Source organism: Notamacropus eugenii, chromosome 2 (assembly GCF_028372415.1).
Source record: "Notamacropus eugenii isolate mMacEug1 chromosome 2, mMacEug1.pri_v2, whole genome shotgun sequence".
In the NCBI taxonomy this organism is placed as follows: Eukaryota; Metazoa; Chordata; class Mammalia; order Diprotodontia; family Macropodidae; genus Notamacropus; species Notamacropus eugenii.
Window position 1 is genome coordinate 403,091,919 of NC_092873.1, and position 15,693 is coordinate 403,107,611.

Below are 15,693 nucleotides of genomic sequence, written 5' to 3' on the forward strand. Positions count from 1 at the left end.
ATTAAACTGAGTCCCAGATTATTATAGGAATAGGATTTTCTGAATGAGATTCATATGTAATCAAACTTGACTGGCCTGGTAATCGTGCAGGGGAAAAATATATGTCAGTGTCCAGGTTATGATACAGAACTTATAGGTAGGCTAATTAATGTGCTTCCCATTGATCATCTAGTGTAGGCAAAAGATAACATATAATTAGAGAATTTCACTTCTATCCATGAAATAGGAAAGAACTAAAATTGAATACAAATATCTTTGGACAGGTAGCACAGACAAAGGAACTGCAACCAGAGTTAACCAGAGAAAGAGGGCAAAAGCATTTTAGTAAATGCTTTTTTAAAAGACTCAACTAGCAATGGAAAACAATATTAGAACCTGGCCAAAGGGAAGTCCTTTTTTGAACTCCCCAAACTTTCAACATTCCGGAGGTAGGAGGCTTTCAGGGCACTGGAGAAATCCTCAAGGGGGGATTTATAGAAAGACACAAATAGGAATCACATTTAGAGAGAAGGCGTTTATGAGATGGAACGATTCAGGGAATGCCTACATAATGAAATCATTGATCTGCCAACAGAATTAATTGTACACGTCTTGTCTCACCCACTAGAATGTAAACTTCTTAAGGGCAGATACAATTTCTTTGTATCTCCTTTTGCTTCTAGCACAGTGCCTTTCACAAAAATAGGATCTTAGTGAATCTTTTGAAGAGAATGATTCAATCATAGGGTCTTCAAAATAAGGGAGATTTCTATTGGCCAATTACAAATAACTTTAAGAATTCAGAGGAAAGAGAGATTGTTTCCCCTGGAAGAGATCAGGAAAGTTTCTGTGGAGAACATAACAATTGAACTGAGACTTTAAACAAAAATGATCTTCAAATAGGAAAAGTTGGGGGAAGATATTCCAGGTAGATAAAATAAAAAGTAAGAAATCATGATGATAATAACATGACCTACTTATCAGAATTATCATGAAATTCAAATAAAAAGAGTAGAAAGTGCTTGTTTGACTATACAGTGCTATATACATATATTCCCTCCCTATATATTATTAAGTATAAGTCATAGTTAAGGTGAAGAGGTAGAAGAAACATTTGCAGAAAAGCTGATATCTGTAGGGGAACTTGCTTATTCTAACATAGGTTCTTTTAAGTCAAAGTGACTGTGGCTAGTAGCAGGGCAGACAAGGAAAGGTTTCAGCCTTGTGAGAATAAAGGCTGAGAAGGTATTAGATAAGGATAGATGGATAAATAATAATAGTAAGCATTTATATGCTGCTGTAAGGCTTGCAAAGTACTTTTACAAATATTATTTTATCTTCACAACTCTGGGAGGGAGGTGGAATTATTATCCCCATTTTCATATATGAAAACTGAGGGAGGTCTACACCTGTTAAGCGTTAAGAGACTTCCACAAGGTCACAAAAATCATAAGTGTCCCGAGGCAGGATTTAAATTCAGGATTTCCTGTCTCCAGGCCCAGTAACAAATAGCTTTCTAGGATGAAAGGACACAGAAACTTTCAGTTAGAAAAATATGGTATCAATTTGGTGACTTCTTCTTTCCAAAAGAAGTTATATGCTTCGCTGCAGTATTATTACATGTCAGTTTTTAGGTATATTGTTCTTATCTTGAAATTCTTTCCCAAGTTCAATATCCTGGAGGAAGTAAATTTATGGAACAGAAGTTACTCAACACAAAGGAGTAGAATTTAAAATGTACACCTATTTCTGACTTGGAAACTCTGTCCTGTTTATTACGCCGCTGCCTTGTTACTGCATTAAAATTTATCACCAGATTTTAAAATCTTATTTCAGTTCTTTTCAGAACATTCACTGTGCCAAAACTTTCAACACCCATAAAAAGCTACTTTACAACAAAATAAACAAGGTTTTAAAAATACATCACCAGGTTGTTGCTTTAAAAAAAAAGGCAGGGAAAAGCACTGCCATTATAATTGTCTCTTTTCTTTGGCAAAAATACAATTTGAGGTCATAATCTTCCCAAATTCATAATTGTTATTATGGTTCATAGCCTTAATTTAACGTTGCAAAGTTATGTCTATAATATTGAATGCTTACCGGATTCTTCTATTACTTGTCCGTCCAACAAAGTAAGAGAGAAAAGACATGGAACAAAGCTGCATTTTAGTCATTGCTATTTATCGAGTGGGAATGAGCACGTGGAGCTGCTATGTTACATATGTAAACTAGGAGAAGTAATCCCCACAGTCTGTGCAGATACAAGTAGCTGATTTGAAAACAAGTTGAGTCTATATGTTACAGCACGGTGGAAGGCCCAAAGGATTCCGTCTTAGTCAGGAGAACTGTGCTGCAATGCAGATTCTGGTGTTAGACATTTTGAGCTGCTAAATGAATTTATTCAGTTAACAAGCATTTATTAATCGCTTCCTGTATGCTAGGTAATGGCTAAATGCTGTATTTAGAGTATTGAGAAGAAAACAGAAGGCACAGAAAGTAAAGTTAAGAAAGTTTTTTAAAAGATGGCAGTTGAGAATAGCCTTTGGATATCTAGGCCACAACTTAAGGTGCAGGAATGAAAGGTCCTTGGTGAGAAATAGACACTTGCAAAAGATGTTTCAAAGAGCATACTTGTCTACAGACTCATATAGCCTATATCTAATCAAGAGAGTTTTATAATGAAGACTGAGGGAGGAGGAAAGAAACTATACACAGATATCTCCTGAGTTAGCTACCACAAAGATCAGACAAAACAAAGGGGGAAGACAATCAGTGAAAGTGAACAGTAATTCACCAAACAATATCTAAGAAAGAGGGTCCATAATAATGGTATTTATAATAATTTATCCTGAAGGGGAGAAAACTTAGGGAGAACACAACAGGTTCAACTGAAGTATGTGAAGGCCTGTCATATGAAAAAGGGATGAGATTAATTCTGCTATGTGTTGTAGGAGCAGGAGTAATGGGCAGAAGTTATATAGATATTTGGCCTCAATGTAAGGAAAAACTTCCTAAGAATTTGAACTTCCTTAAGGTTGAAAAGAATGCCTCAAAACATAATGAGTTCTCTATCACTGGAAATTTTCCAGTGAAAGTTCGTTCATCATCTGTTAAGGCCATTCAAAAAGGGATTCCTGGTATTGAAGTATTAGGTTAACTGTTCTCTGGATTTCTTCCCAACTCTGAAATTCTATTCTTATATTTTACCCTGCTGTGCTCCTGTTTTCCCATTTGTAAAATGTGAGGGCTAAACTAGATGACCATTTTCCTTGACCCCTCTTCCTGCTCTAATAGGGGAAATTGGAAAGAGAAGGGTACAAGTATTTGTTAAGCATCTCTGTGGCAGTCAGTATGCTAAGCTCTTTAAATGTATTATCTCATTAACAGTCTATGGGATGTAAGCACAGACATAAATGGTAGGTATTTAGGGCCACATTTTATTTTAAGTGTTTTATTGGTGTTGATGTTGCCTTAGTTGTACAGTAGAATTCCTTCAAATTCCTATCAAAGTGCCCTACGTATAAGAAGCCTTGACTAATTATTTATTGAATAAATTCATGTTTCTGGCCTGGGTGTAAGTCTGCTTACATCTTTCAGAGAACATAGATTATTCTGCATATATTAGAGCATTCAACAAAAGTGTATTAACTATTGCCAAACTTAACTGGGCCTAAATAAGGTTGACAAGTACAAAGGATTACAGATCTGAAAGCTATTTCCAAAACTCACCATTTTTTCCTTTCTCCAGGTTATATAAATTAAACTCTCATTTCTCCTCCTTGCACCAACATTTTGGATTTGCAATAAGCAAGTGTAATCTGCTCCAAGCCTAATAACTTGTCTTTTTGCCTCACAGATTTTTGTCCCTCCCCAAATCTCCTTTCCCACCCCCTAAAAGAGAATTTTTGTTTGTTACCTCTTACCGACAGTTATTTTGACAATTCTTTTCTGAGAGTCCATCCTCATCCTCTCCTGCGATGTCCACAGCTGAAAAGATCAAGGCAACCAGGATGGCAAAGCAACACACCAGAGCAAAGATCACAATACACTTTTGCTGGGACTGAAAAAGATTAAAAACAAAAAGAAGAGAAAAAAGGAAGATGGATGTTATAGTTTTCTTTTAAGAAACTTGAGATTTGACAGCTTTTCAAAACTAGTGAGAAAAAAAAAATCATTTGGAATGCATTACTTTGCCAGAGCAAAATTGTTCTCTGGGTAAAAATGTACAAGACCTCTAAACCTATTCTTCAACACAGCCTCCAAGTTCATGCTATATGTCAGATACTGTTAAATAATTCACATTACAGTGCCAAGACTTTAGAATTCCTTCTTTATTTCTCCCTGATCAAAAGTGCCTCAGAAAGGATCACTGAAAAATCCATTACTTCTAATTAAAAACAGAACATAGGATCACTCAGTAATTGCGATCTATTATCCATTTACCATCACTCCCTTCTACCATCTATTCACTGAACTTAATTTTCTCTTTCTTTGTCCTCACTCATCTCCATCCCTTTGCCTCAATCCCTATAGAAATGACTTTCAGGAGAACTCCCTTGGTTGCTGAAAAGTGGCCTGAAATTTGATCAGTCTCACTGGGTTTAAAGTGCAAGCAAAGAAATGGATTGAATATATATGCAGGCATCAAAGTTGTGTTTAAATATAAAATTTCATCTTAAAGATACAATTAAGTGCTATTCACAGCTCTTATTACAGTGAACACATGAATACAGCTTGAGAGTCAGGTTATCAAGAAATTACTTCCTTACCTGCAGGTCCCATGTCTTTCAGATTTTAAGGTCACTAATTCTAGAGGATGATGAGTAAATCTGACTATAGAAAACAGAACCTTCTTTTGGTAGGGAGGAGAGCAAGACTAGGGAGGAGAGACACCATGTTCTCCAACTTCCTTGACATTTTTATAGAGATAAAATAAAGTTAAAATGAACACTAAAAACAGCCTTGAAGGGATAATGCTGAAGCTGTCTCATAAAAGCACAAACTGTAGCTTAAGAGGCTTGTTTGTACAAGGTAGATGGAGGTGGATGAATTATAGGGCCCATTTGCTAGGGTCTATCAAAAGGTCAATGACTATGACCATGGCTTCAACTTGCTATATTTGAAAAATGGCTGGGGATCACAGAGACCAGAGTTGTAAGGCTGGAGATATATTAGATGCCCCCATGACCAAATTACCACTGCATGGGTGCCTTCTTTTTATATTGTCTTCTATTTCTCTTCCTCTCTCACCCCTCCTACCAAACCTCAGCTCCCATAATTGCTTTATCCCATGTCAGTCCTGTTCTCTTGTTACTTGGTTACTACTTTACCTTTAACAAAGTAAGAACCTCTCCCCCCCCACAATTACATCTGAAACAAAAGGAAGGCATTATTTTTATTGCTCTTCTTTTAAAAACACCACAGAATTAAAATTAAATACATATATCTATACATGTATAAGTATGCATACGCACATATATATGTGCATATAATGTAGAGTAGAAATATAGAGAAGAGAGGATGCATAGACAAAAAAATTGAGAACCACTGTTCTCTAGAACAGTGTCTAGAAAACAAAACCCCCAAGATATGATTGCTTTGAGTTTTTCTAACACTGAACATTTATCTAATGCGTTATCTTCTCAGACACACCTGCACCCAGTAGCTCATCTTTAAACACAGATGACAATCATAAATAGGCGTGCCTAAACTCATCTAACTGTAACCTACAAATCATGCGTTGATGTACGTGCTTTTCCCTTTCTTAGTTCACAGTCATCTTAACGATGAAAATTCTTTTCCCCCCACAATTCTTTTTCATTGGTATTTCCTTTTTAAAAGTAAAAACAAATAAAAATAGTTATTTTCCAATAGTTCCAGAATCTCAATGAAAGTTGTGGCACATTTTATAGAGATCTGGCCTTATAGTTCGGAATGAATCAACAAGACTTTATTAAGTGCCAGGTATTGAGGCTATAAGTGCGAAGAAGGAAGCAATTCCCATTCACAAGGAATTTGCATTCTAATGGGGGAGACAAGAGTTACATATAAAAATATACATATATATAAATATGCAGTTAAAGTGAATAAATACAAATATATGCATGTGTACACATATATACAAGGTAGGTTGGGTGGATGAACTCTGGCAGTTGGGAAAGTCAGAAAAAGTGTCATTTAAAACACGGTCCTTAAATTTGCATTTTAAAGGACAAGAGAGATTCTGTGAGGTAGACATAAGGAGAGGGAGTGCATTCCAGGAATCTGAGATTGTCGGGCAAAGACATGGATATAGGGTATGAATTATCGTGTGAAACAGAAAGGCACATTTGACTGTACTGGAGTGCAGGAGGGGATATAATGTACAATGAGGCTGAAAAGATGGGTTAAGGCCAGGTTGTGAAGGACTTTCAAGACTAAACAGAAGAATTTATTACTGCTTTTATTTCCCCTACAGACAACTGCAAGCCACTGGATTTGACTGAGTAGGTGAGTTACACTGTCAAATCTGAACTTAAGAAAATGACTTTGTCAGTGTTATGTAGGATAGATTGAAATAGTTAGAGATGAGACAAGAAGACCAATTAGGAAACTGTGGTAATAATCTAGGTGAAAGGGTTATGAGGGCTTGACCTAAAGTTCTGGTCATGTGAATAAAAGCAAGGGGTTAGATGCAGTAGATATTGTGTAAAAAAGATATGGAAAAATTTGGCAATTGATTGGATATGTAGGGACGATGGGGAATGAGAAATTGAGAACAGTGTCAAAGTTACAAATCTGGGATCTTTGAAGAATGGTGGTATCTTTGGGAGAAACTGGGAAGTTTGGAAGAAGGGAGGGTTTGGGGGATGATCATAAACTTTGTTTTGAAAATCTTGACTTTGAGATATCTCTGGGATTAAAGGCAAATTGAAATAGGCAAATGATGGGGTGGGATTGAAGTTCCAGAAAGAGAAGAACTAGATACATGCAGATGTATGTATGCGCACACATATACATATATATAGATGTATGCATATATGAATATGCATATAGATATGTATATATGTGTGTATGTGTGTATGAAGGTATGTGTTTCCCCAAATACATATACGGACTAGGTGATACATAAGATCTCTTTCAGCGTTCACATTTTTTTCTTAAACAGTGTCTAGACTTCAAACTCTCAAGATTTGTATAATCTGTTTATGAAGAAGAATTTCTTGTCATTTCACGTAGCTCAGTCTTAATTGAACTTAATTACATTAAAAAAGTGTTCTATCCTAAGGAGAGGTACTCAGCCCTAAGTGCTAAACAGCAATTTGATTCCAGGAATATAACTTCCTTCTCTCCTCTATGCCCTCCTCCTAAGGATGAAAATTTGGAAAAAAAAAAATATTGGCCAGAACTTGCTGATTCAATTTGTTTTCTTTCTTTGAAAAGTTCATGATTAAAAAAAAAAAAAAACTGCTACTAATGAATCTGGACAATTTTTTGTATTGGAGAAGGCACTTTGATTTTATGACACTCGCAAAAGTAAATTCTATTCAAATAAGCTATTAAAGCTAAAGAGAATCTTAATTTGCTTAGGAGAAGGAATAAGGCTATGCAGGTCATTTAAAAATTAATTATTGAGAACATTGCTATGGGAAAAAGGTCATTAGTAATACAAGGTCATAACACTACTTTTTCTCAATCTCAATTATAATTCTATCTCACCAAAAAGCAAAAAGACAGCTCAAATAAAGGCAATGCAATCTCATAACTCAGACAAAAGTATGAGGTTACTAAGGGATTCATTCATTTTCAAATCCTGAATACCATTTCAGATCATTCAGAAACCAATTTAAACCATCCATTTCAGTTTTTATTGGATCATGATGGTATGAAGCCTTTTTTTAAACCAAAAAATCTATAACTATGATTACAATCAGAAATTTACTGATGAGTCCAACCCATTAAGTGAAAACTAAATTTGAACCGTTATCAAATCCCATGTAATCTAGATCTTTCAATGCAGTTTATATCTATATTGAAAAAGCTGCTTGCCTGGCCAAGTGGTAAATTTAATTATGCTGATATTGAAAATACAACAATATCATAGTTCAACAAATTACATTTTGCTTCAAAAAGGAGTAGAGGAATTTATGATTTATAACCGGGGAGATGGTAACCTTGAAAATTATAGTAATAAAATGCTTTTGAGCTCTGCTTTTATTTTACTTGGCAAGTTAAAAGTACTAATTTATGGAAGGGACTTTTTCTTTGCCAAGTTAAAAAAGTAAATTTAAATGCAAATGTGTGCAATTCTTTGCATGGGACAACAAATTAAAAATGTGGAAAATTTTAAAATTAAGACACATAGATCATATGAACATTACAACATAGCACTACAATTTGTGTAGCTTATTAGACTAACTGGCCCCAATCCTTAAAAGGAGCATTATAGTAAACTCCATTGACACCATTTTCCTTTGGATAGTATTTTGTACTTTTCAAAGCATATTCCCTTCCATGATCTTCTTACATCCTCAGACCAGTTCTGAGGTGTGTGTGTGTCCGTGTGTGTGTGTGTGTGTGCGTGAGTAAAGTATTATTATCTTCTTTTGAACAAGTGCACAACTTCCTACTCATGGAGACAGTGATTTGCCCACAGTCACAAATCAATAGCAGTTGTAAGTCAGCCAACAAGCATTTATTAAGCACCTACTATGTTCCTGTGCTAAATGCTAGCCAAAGATAGTCTCTGCTCTCAAAGAACTCACAATCTAATCAAATGAACATATACAAACAAGCTATATACAAGATAAATGGGAAATAAATAGGGGAGGGAGGCACTAGAAGTTGATCTCTGGTTCATTTTGATATCTTTCCCAAGAACAATTTCAGTCTCTTCCTGGTGCTTCACCCCAGGATGTACTTTGTAACCAACAGAGTGAGGTCCACCCCGAGGGATCCAATATTAACTCATATCTCTATTTGTAGGAATCTATAGCATGGTGGAGAGGAAGAAATGAGATGCTTTAGTTAAATCTAAATCTGGACTAATAATCATAAGGAAGTTCGATGAACGTATCTTGTAAGGTTTACACTTCCATTATGAACTCTAATCATTTCTTTAAATTCAATTATTCTACCTTTTTATATTGCCTGTCAATGAATTATGTCTCAATTTTCACAAATATGTGAGTAATTGACATATTACATTTGATAGTAGGTTCATTAATATTTTCAGGTACTTCTATCTGTAATCAAGGAATAGGTCTTAATTAAGCTAATGAATGGTTGTTTGAAGTAGAAAAGATTATGTTAAGTACAACTTAGCTATCCAAGGTAGCACTGCAGCTTCCAAATATCTCCCACACTTGGAAAGTTGCAAACAAATTTTGCAGAAGAAACAAGAGAAAAGTAAGATAGATGACTCATTTCCATTGAGTTCAAGGAACAATGGCCTACAATGGAAAACCAATGTAATGAATAAATATGATGAATTTAAATAATAAAACAATGAAGATAAAGGGGAAGTAATTTTCTTTTTGGTAAAAATTATTGGCAATGGAATGACTCTCAATATAATAAAAACATTTTCTTTTTTCCTAGTACAACTACAAAAATGATCAATATCTCTTAAGGATTTTTTAAGCTTATGTTAGTAATTATTTTAACCATGCAAACAAATAGAGAATGAAAAAATTCCAATTGGAATAAACTTCACAGGTGAAGGTTAACGTACAAAGTATGGACAATTTTTTTGGAAGCAACCAATTCTTCTCTACAACGCTCTAAATGTCAATGAGTGGGCCATCTGCAGTCATCCTTACCTATATCTTATCAATGGACCCGGAGAAGAAAGTGAAACTATGACTTTGCAAGGCCCTCTCTCACTTAAATCCAAGTCACTTGTAAGTCATGTCATCACTTCCTGATGTCACGGTCCTCTTCAAGAATGAAGGACAAAAACCAACAAAAACATCAAGCATGAGATCCATAGCAGCCCAACACTTCCTGGTATGGCCTAAACCAGATTAGAATGTAATTGAGAGATTTTTAACAAAATAAGTAAAAAATATAATAAAACATAAATAATGCTAACTTATGGTTTTCAACGTCAGTATGTGGCCTTCAGGGATCTTTATGTATAATGTAATGGCTCTGTTTCTATTTGAGTTTAACACCACCGTTTAAAACAAAATTTGAACAAGATGGGTAATCAAACTATTTGGGAGGAAAACACAAGATACTAATTTTTAAAAATGCATTATCTGATAGTCACACTAAATAAGTATCAGTGGGGAATTCTAGAACCTTAGAGTTGGAACAGAGTTTAGAGATCACCCAATAAATACGGTCTGAATCAGAAAATGAATCTTTATTAGAACAGTGAGGTATAAACATTCTGTGGTAGATAAAGTATGAACTCGTTGTCAGGAAAAACTGGATTCAAATCCTTCTTCTGTTGCTAGCTCTGTGACCCTAGGCAAATCACTTAACCTTTCTGTGCCTCGGTGCCCTCTACAATGAACTAGATAAACGATTGGGTATCTTTGAGGTCTAAACCTATTATCATATGATTTCCAGATAATGTTCCTTACAGTTCTGCATGAAGACGTCTCAGTGAGGAAAAACTCACTTCTTCCTCAGGCAGCTCAAGCCCAGAAAATTTTTCTCTAGAGTAGGTACCACAATAAGGCAGGTGGAAGAATAAACATAAAATTAAAGAACTTGATCCAATGAGTAGAGAAGAGCCAATATATCAATGAAGAGAAATAAAGGACACTGCTGACATGGATTTTAAAAATCCTTGATAAGGACTCCCTTGAGAAGAATATTGTAGCAAGTATTTTATTTATAAATGTTTGGTGAATATTACTATAAACACTTTAGGCAGAAGGAGATGTCCAAAAGATAAAGATGACAACTTTTAATGGGATGTCATCCTAATTTATTTTAAGTTAAAATATTAATATTAATAGGCATGTTTTAAGAGGGGCAAGTCAGTCTGACTTCTTCAAGCCACCACCCTCTCAGGCAATGCCAAGACTACTGGAGTTGGGAATAGAAAAAGAAAAATGGTTTAATTTATTGCTTAGGACAACGTAATGATGAAGCTAACATTACAGGACTTACTGCTATTTAGGTAATATGTTGCCCCTCCTCCTCAGATTTGTAGCTAGAAGAGTCTTTAATAAATATCTATTTCAACTAACTTATTTTACCGATGAAGTAACTGCAGTCTATAAAAAGTAACTGACTTGCTAAAAAGCCATAAAGAGAGCAAAGTTGGTTTGAACTTAGGCTCTTGCGTTGTAAATCCATTTTTTGTTTTTGGTCTAATCCATGACCAGAGCAAGCTTCACCCAAAATGCACATCAGAAAACTTCTTAGTGGACATGGGAGGGGGAATTCATACGAGTGCAAACCCATGATTATTATTATAAAAAGAACTCAAAACATGCACTCTAGCAAAAATATGTTGATCTTATCAACTTCATATAGGAAAAAGAACATAAATATCCCTATTGGAGATAAATTCTTCAGATGATCCACGAAGACAGTTCTTTTTACATGACAGGTTCTCAATTAATATGTGTTAAATGAATAAGGAAAGGTTACAAATTTATGCCTAAAATAGACCAAATTGTTGTCTCCTGGGAGGTCATGTGAATGGGAGAGCCACCTTATCCCTTTATTTTCTCAATAAACTATTTCATTCATTGATATGGAATGAATTATGCTGAGATGCAAGACTTTCTACCATCATTACTTTCTAGCATGGCCTAGTCTGATGGATATTACTGTGGATCAGTTAGAGCTATAATATGACACTAATAGACCCTCACACATGAATAAAACCCTAATACAAGCATATCAGAACTGATGAAAGTCTTAATATTTCCATTATTTCATCATACTTGTCTTAAGGGCTTGGTATTAAAAAAGTTTTAAAGACCAGCTTCTGGGACAAAAACTCACTATTTGATAAAAACTGCTGGGAAACCTGGATAACAGTATGATAGAAACTAGGTAAAGGCCAATATTTTGTACCATATTACAACATAAGGTTAAAATGGGTTCATGATTTAGACATAAAAAGTCAAGCCATAAACAAATTAAAAGAGCAAGGAATAGTTTACTTGTCAGATCTATGGAGAAGAATTTATGACTAAACAAAAAATAGAGAGCATTATGAAATGTAAAATGAATAACTTTGATTATATTAAATTAAAAAGTTTTCTCACAAACAAAATTAATACAACCAAGATTAGAAGGAAAGAAGAAAGCTGGAAAACAATTTTTACAGAGAGTGTCTCTGCTAAAGACCTCATTTCTCAAATATATAGAAAACGGAGTCAAATTTATAAGAATATAAGTCATTCTCTGATTGATAAAAGGTCAGTTTTCAGATGAAGGAATCAAAGTTACCCATAGTCATATGAAAAAAATGCTTTAAATTACTGTTTATTAGAGAATTAAATTATTAATTTTATTAATATTAAATTATTAATTAAAACAACTCAGAGGAACCTACCTCAAACATATCAGATTGAGTAATATGACAGAAAAGGAAAATGATACATGTTGGAGGGGATGTAAGAAAACTGTGATACAAATGCACTGTTGGTGGAGCTGTGTACTGATCTAATCATTCTGAAGAGGAATTTGGAACTACGCCCAAAGGGCAATCAAACTGTGCCTACTTTTTGATCTAGAAAAGCCACCTACTAGGTCTGTATCCTAAAGGAAAAAAAAATTAAAAAGAGAAAGGACCTACTTTGTGCAAAAAAAATAAATTATATCAATATTTTTTGTGGTGGAAAAGAATTGGAAATTGAGGGGATTCTCATTAACTGGGGAAGGGCTGAACTAGTTGTGGTATATGAATGTAATGGAATACTACTGTGCTAGAAGAAGTTACATGCAGGCAGATTTCAAAAAGCCCTTGGAAAGACTTACATAAACCAATTCAAAGTGAAGTGACCAGAACCGAGAGAACACCGTACAAAGCAATAGCAATACCGTATGATGATTAACTATGAATGAAAGCTATTCTCAGCAATACAATGAAGCAAGACAATTCTAAAGGACTCAAGATGAAAAATGATATTCATATTCAGAGAAAGAATTGATAAAGTCTGAATGCAGATCAAACCATACTATTTTAAATTTTTTTCTGTGTGTTTTTCTTTCAGTCTGTTTCTTCTTTCATAACATGACTAAATATGGAAATACATTTTACATGATGGTATATATACAACCTATATCAAATTTGGAACTCAAAATTTTTAAAAAGTGAATGTTAAAATTGTTCTTTCCATGTAATTGTTTTCTTTTTTGTGTGTGTGAGGCGATCGGGATTAAATGACTTGCCCAGGGTCACATAGCTAGTAAGTGTCAAGTGTCCGAGGCCACATTTGAACTCAAGTCCTCCTGACTCCAGGGTCAGTGCTTAATCCACTGCACCCCCTAGTTTCCCTTTTACATGCAATTTGAAAAAATAAAATTCTATTTTAAGAAAACAAAACAACAAAAAAGAAGTTTTGAAGTTTAATCCTTTAAATAAATATCAAAAGGATAATAAATATGACATTTTGGTAAAATCTTTAGCTTTTTAGTAAGTGATATTTCTTTGTTGTTTTTTTTTTTCCCCTGTGAATTGGGAATATCTTTCTTTTCACTAAGAGTTTCAAAGTTTTCAACACTGAGTCTATACTAGAGCTTTTTCTAGCATGTCAATAGGTTATAAAAGATGTCTGAATATGCCTTTATCTAGCCTTATTCTTTCTCTAATGATTGCCAAAATATTTTTAATGATCTCAAATAACCCCAGAAAAGGCATTTTTTAAAATAAAACCTAAACTTACCCAATTTAACTTTAAACTTTCCTTTTTTAAAAGTATTAGAAGGGGAGAAACTTCTAAGGGTAGAACCAAGATTGTGGAGAAAAAGAAGCATTCAGCTGAACTCTCCCAATATTCTCCTCTAAATAACTTCAAAATAATGCCTCAAATCAAATTCTGGAGTGGTACAGTCAAAAAAACGTCACAGTGAGACATTCTTTCAGCCAAAGACATCACAGGAAGTCAGAAAGAGAGAACTGTGATGGGGGAAGAAGGCTGACTCAGAGCCCATGTGGATGAAACACCATTGGGACTAACTCTGGGGGCTCTCAAGTCAGTGGCAGTGAGGGAACCTGGCAACTGGTCTGAAAGACATTACAGTGTATTCCTGTGACATCACTGGAAGTAGGATCAGACATGATTTGGCAATTCCATTACCTACATCCACTCTTGCATCATAGTTCAAGGGCAAAGAGGAGCACCTTCTGGTCAAAAAAAAAAGAGTAAGAGTGAAGGGGAAGCCAAAATGGCAAAGAAAAGATAGGAAGTCATTTGAGCTTTCCCAAATTCCCCTCCAAAACCAATTTGAATAATATCTTAAAGCAAATTTTGAAATGGAAGAACCCACAAAAGGATGGAGTAAAACAATTTTCCAGTCCAAGACAATTTAGAAGGTTGGCAAGAAAGGTCTGTCACACCAGGGTAAGAGTGGAGTATAGTCCAGAATAGGCTATGCCATTACAAGCCACAACATAGGAAACTAGCAGCAGGCTAAAGGGAGGATCTATAAGAATCTATGAGGATCCAACTTATAGAATAAGCCCTTTCAGTTATGAACTTCATATTTTCCACTGTAGTGATACAGGCTAAGGCTAAGCAGTACCTTTTTAATTGGCTCAGATTTTACCATCATTTAACTTCTGACGTTCCCCTATTTCATTCTTCACCTCAGATTCAAGTTCCAGAAAGGGAAGGAACTTCAGTTTATTACTTATAATTCCCTTTTGATATGTTAGCAATTTTTTGCGTTGATACATTTAAGAAATTCAAATATCATCTAGCCATCTCAGATTGCTTGATTTGTGCAGTGTGAACAATACAATTGCATATATTTAATTCTGCACACAATTTTTATATTTGACACATATAATCATCTGATCTGGCTAATTTTTTAAACTTTTTTTTAAAAACAGAACTTTCAAGAGGGAATGAAACCATATGCTGTTATATTAATAAGTAACTATCAATTTGTGATCCATCCTTTTCCTTTTATTTCTATTAAAACCCAACTCCTGAAAAATAAATCAATCTCTGAAGGGCATGGCTCCTAAGCCTCTAGGCGCCCAACCAGGAGACCTAATTTCTGTTTAAAATATAAACAGAATTCAGTCTGGACAAGCCTTTGCCTGGAGGAAGAAGCCCCTGTTGATTCCCTCCATTAGAGTTTAGGGTAACCTAATTCATGAAAGAAAACTCGTTAGAGAGGTCCAGAAGGAAATGGTTTCCCCTGCCCAGATGCCTTGAGGCTGCTAAGTCTCGAGATCAAGTCACATTCTCAGTAGGAGGAGCTGAAGACTTTTAGCCCACCTCCTCATTAAATGTCCACCAACGAGAGTTGATTTTCATTCCTCAGGGGCATTTCTTTCCATAAGGTATTTAAAGTGTTTCAGGTTCTCCCTTGGGGTCATTGTTTGCTGAGAGAAATCAATTTATGGACTGCTGGTTAGCCTAATTAATAAATCGATCATTAATTACTCAGAAATTCTGCCTCTCAGGGTTTCCATTCAATCACATGACCTAGCAATACAACTATTATGTATGTATCCCAAAGAGATCAAAGAAGGACCTATTTGTACCAAAGTATTTATAGCACTTCTTTTAGTGAGCAAAAGTTTGA

At 34.9% G+C, this 15,693-nt stretch overlaps 1 protein-coding gene across 3 annotated transcripts in view; it reads right to left on the minus strand.

Moving 5' to 3' along the window:
- Positions 1-15,693, minus strand: part of PLD5 (phospholipase D family member 5) — a 409,901-nt gene that overhangs the window by 245,125 nt on the left and 149,083 nt on the right. For 2 of the 3 annotated variants that reach the window (XM_072647590.1, XM_072647591.1), the window contains exon 2: positions 3,903-4,039. In XM_072647590.1, the coding sequence (XP_072503691.1) occupies positions 3,903-4,039 (137 nt within the window). Of the gene's footprint in view, positions 1-3,895; positions 4,040-15,693 lie in introns of those variants that run through there. The other variant, XM_072647592.1, reaches the window with a different exon arrangement.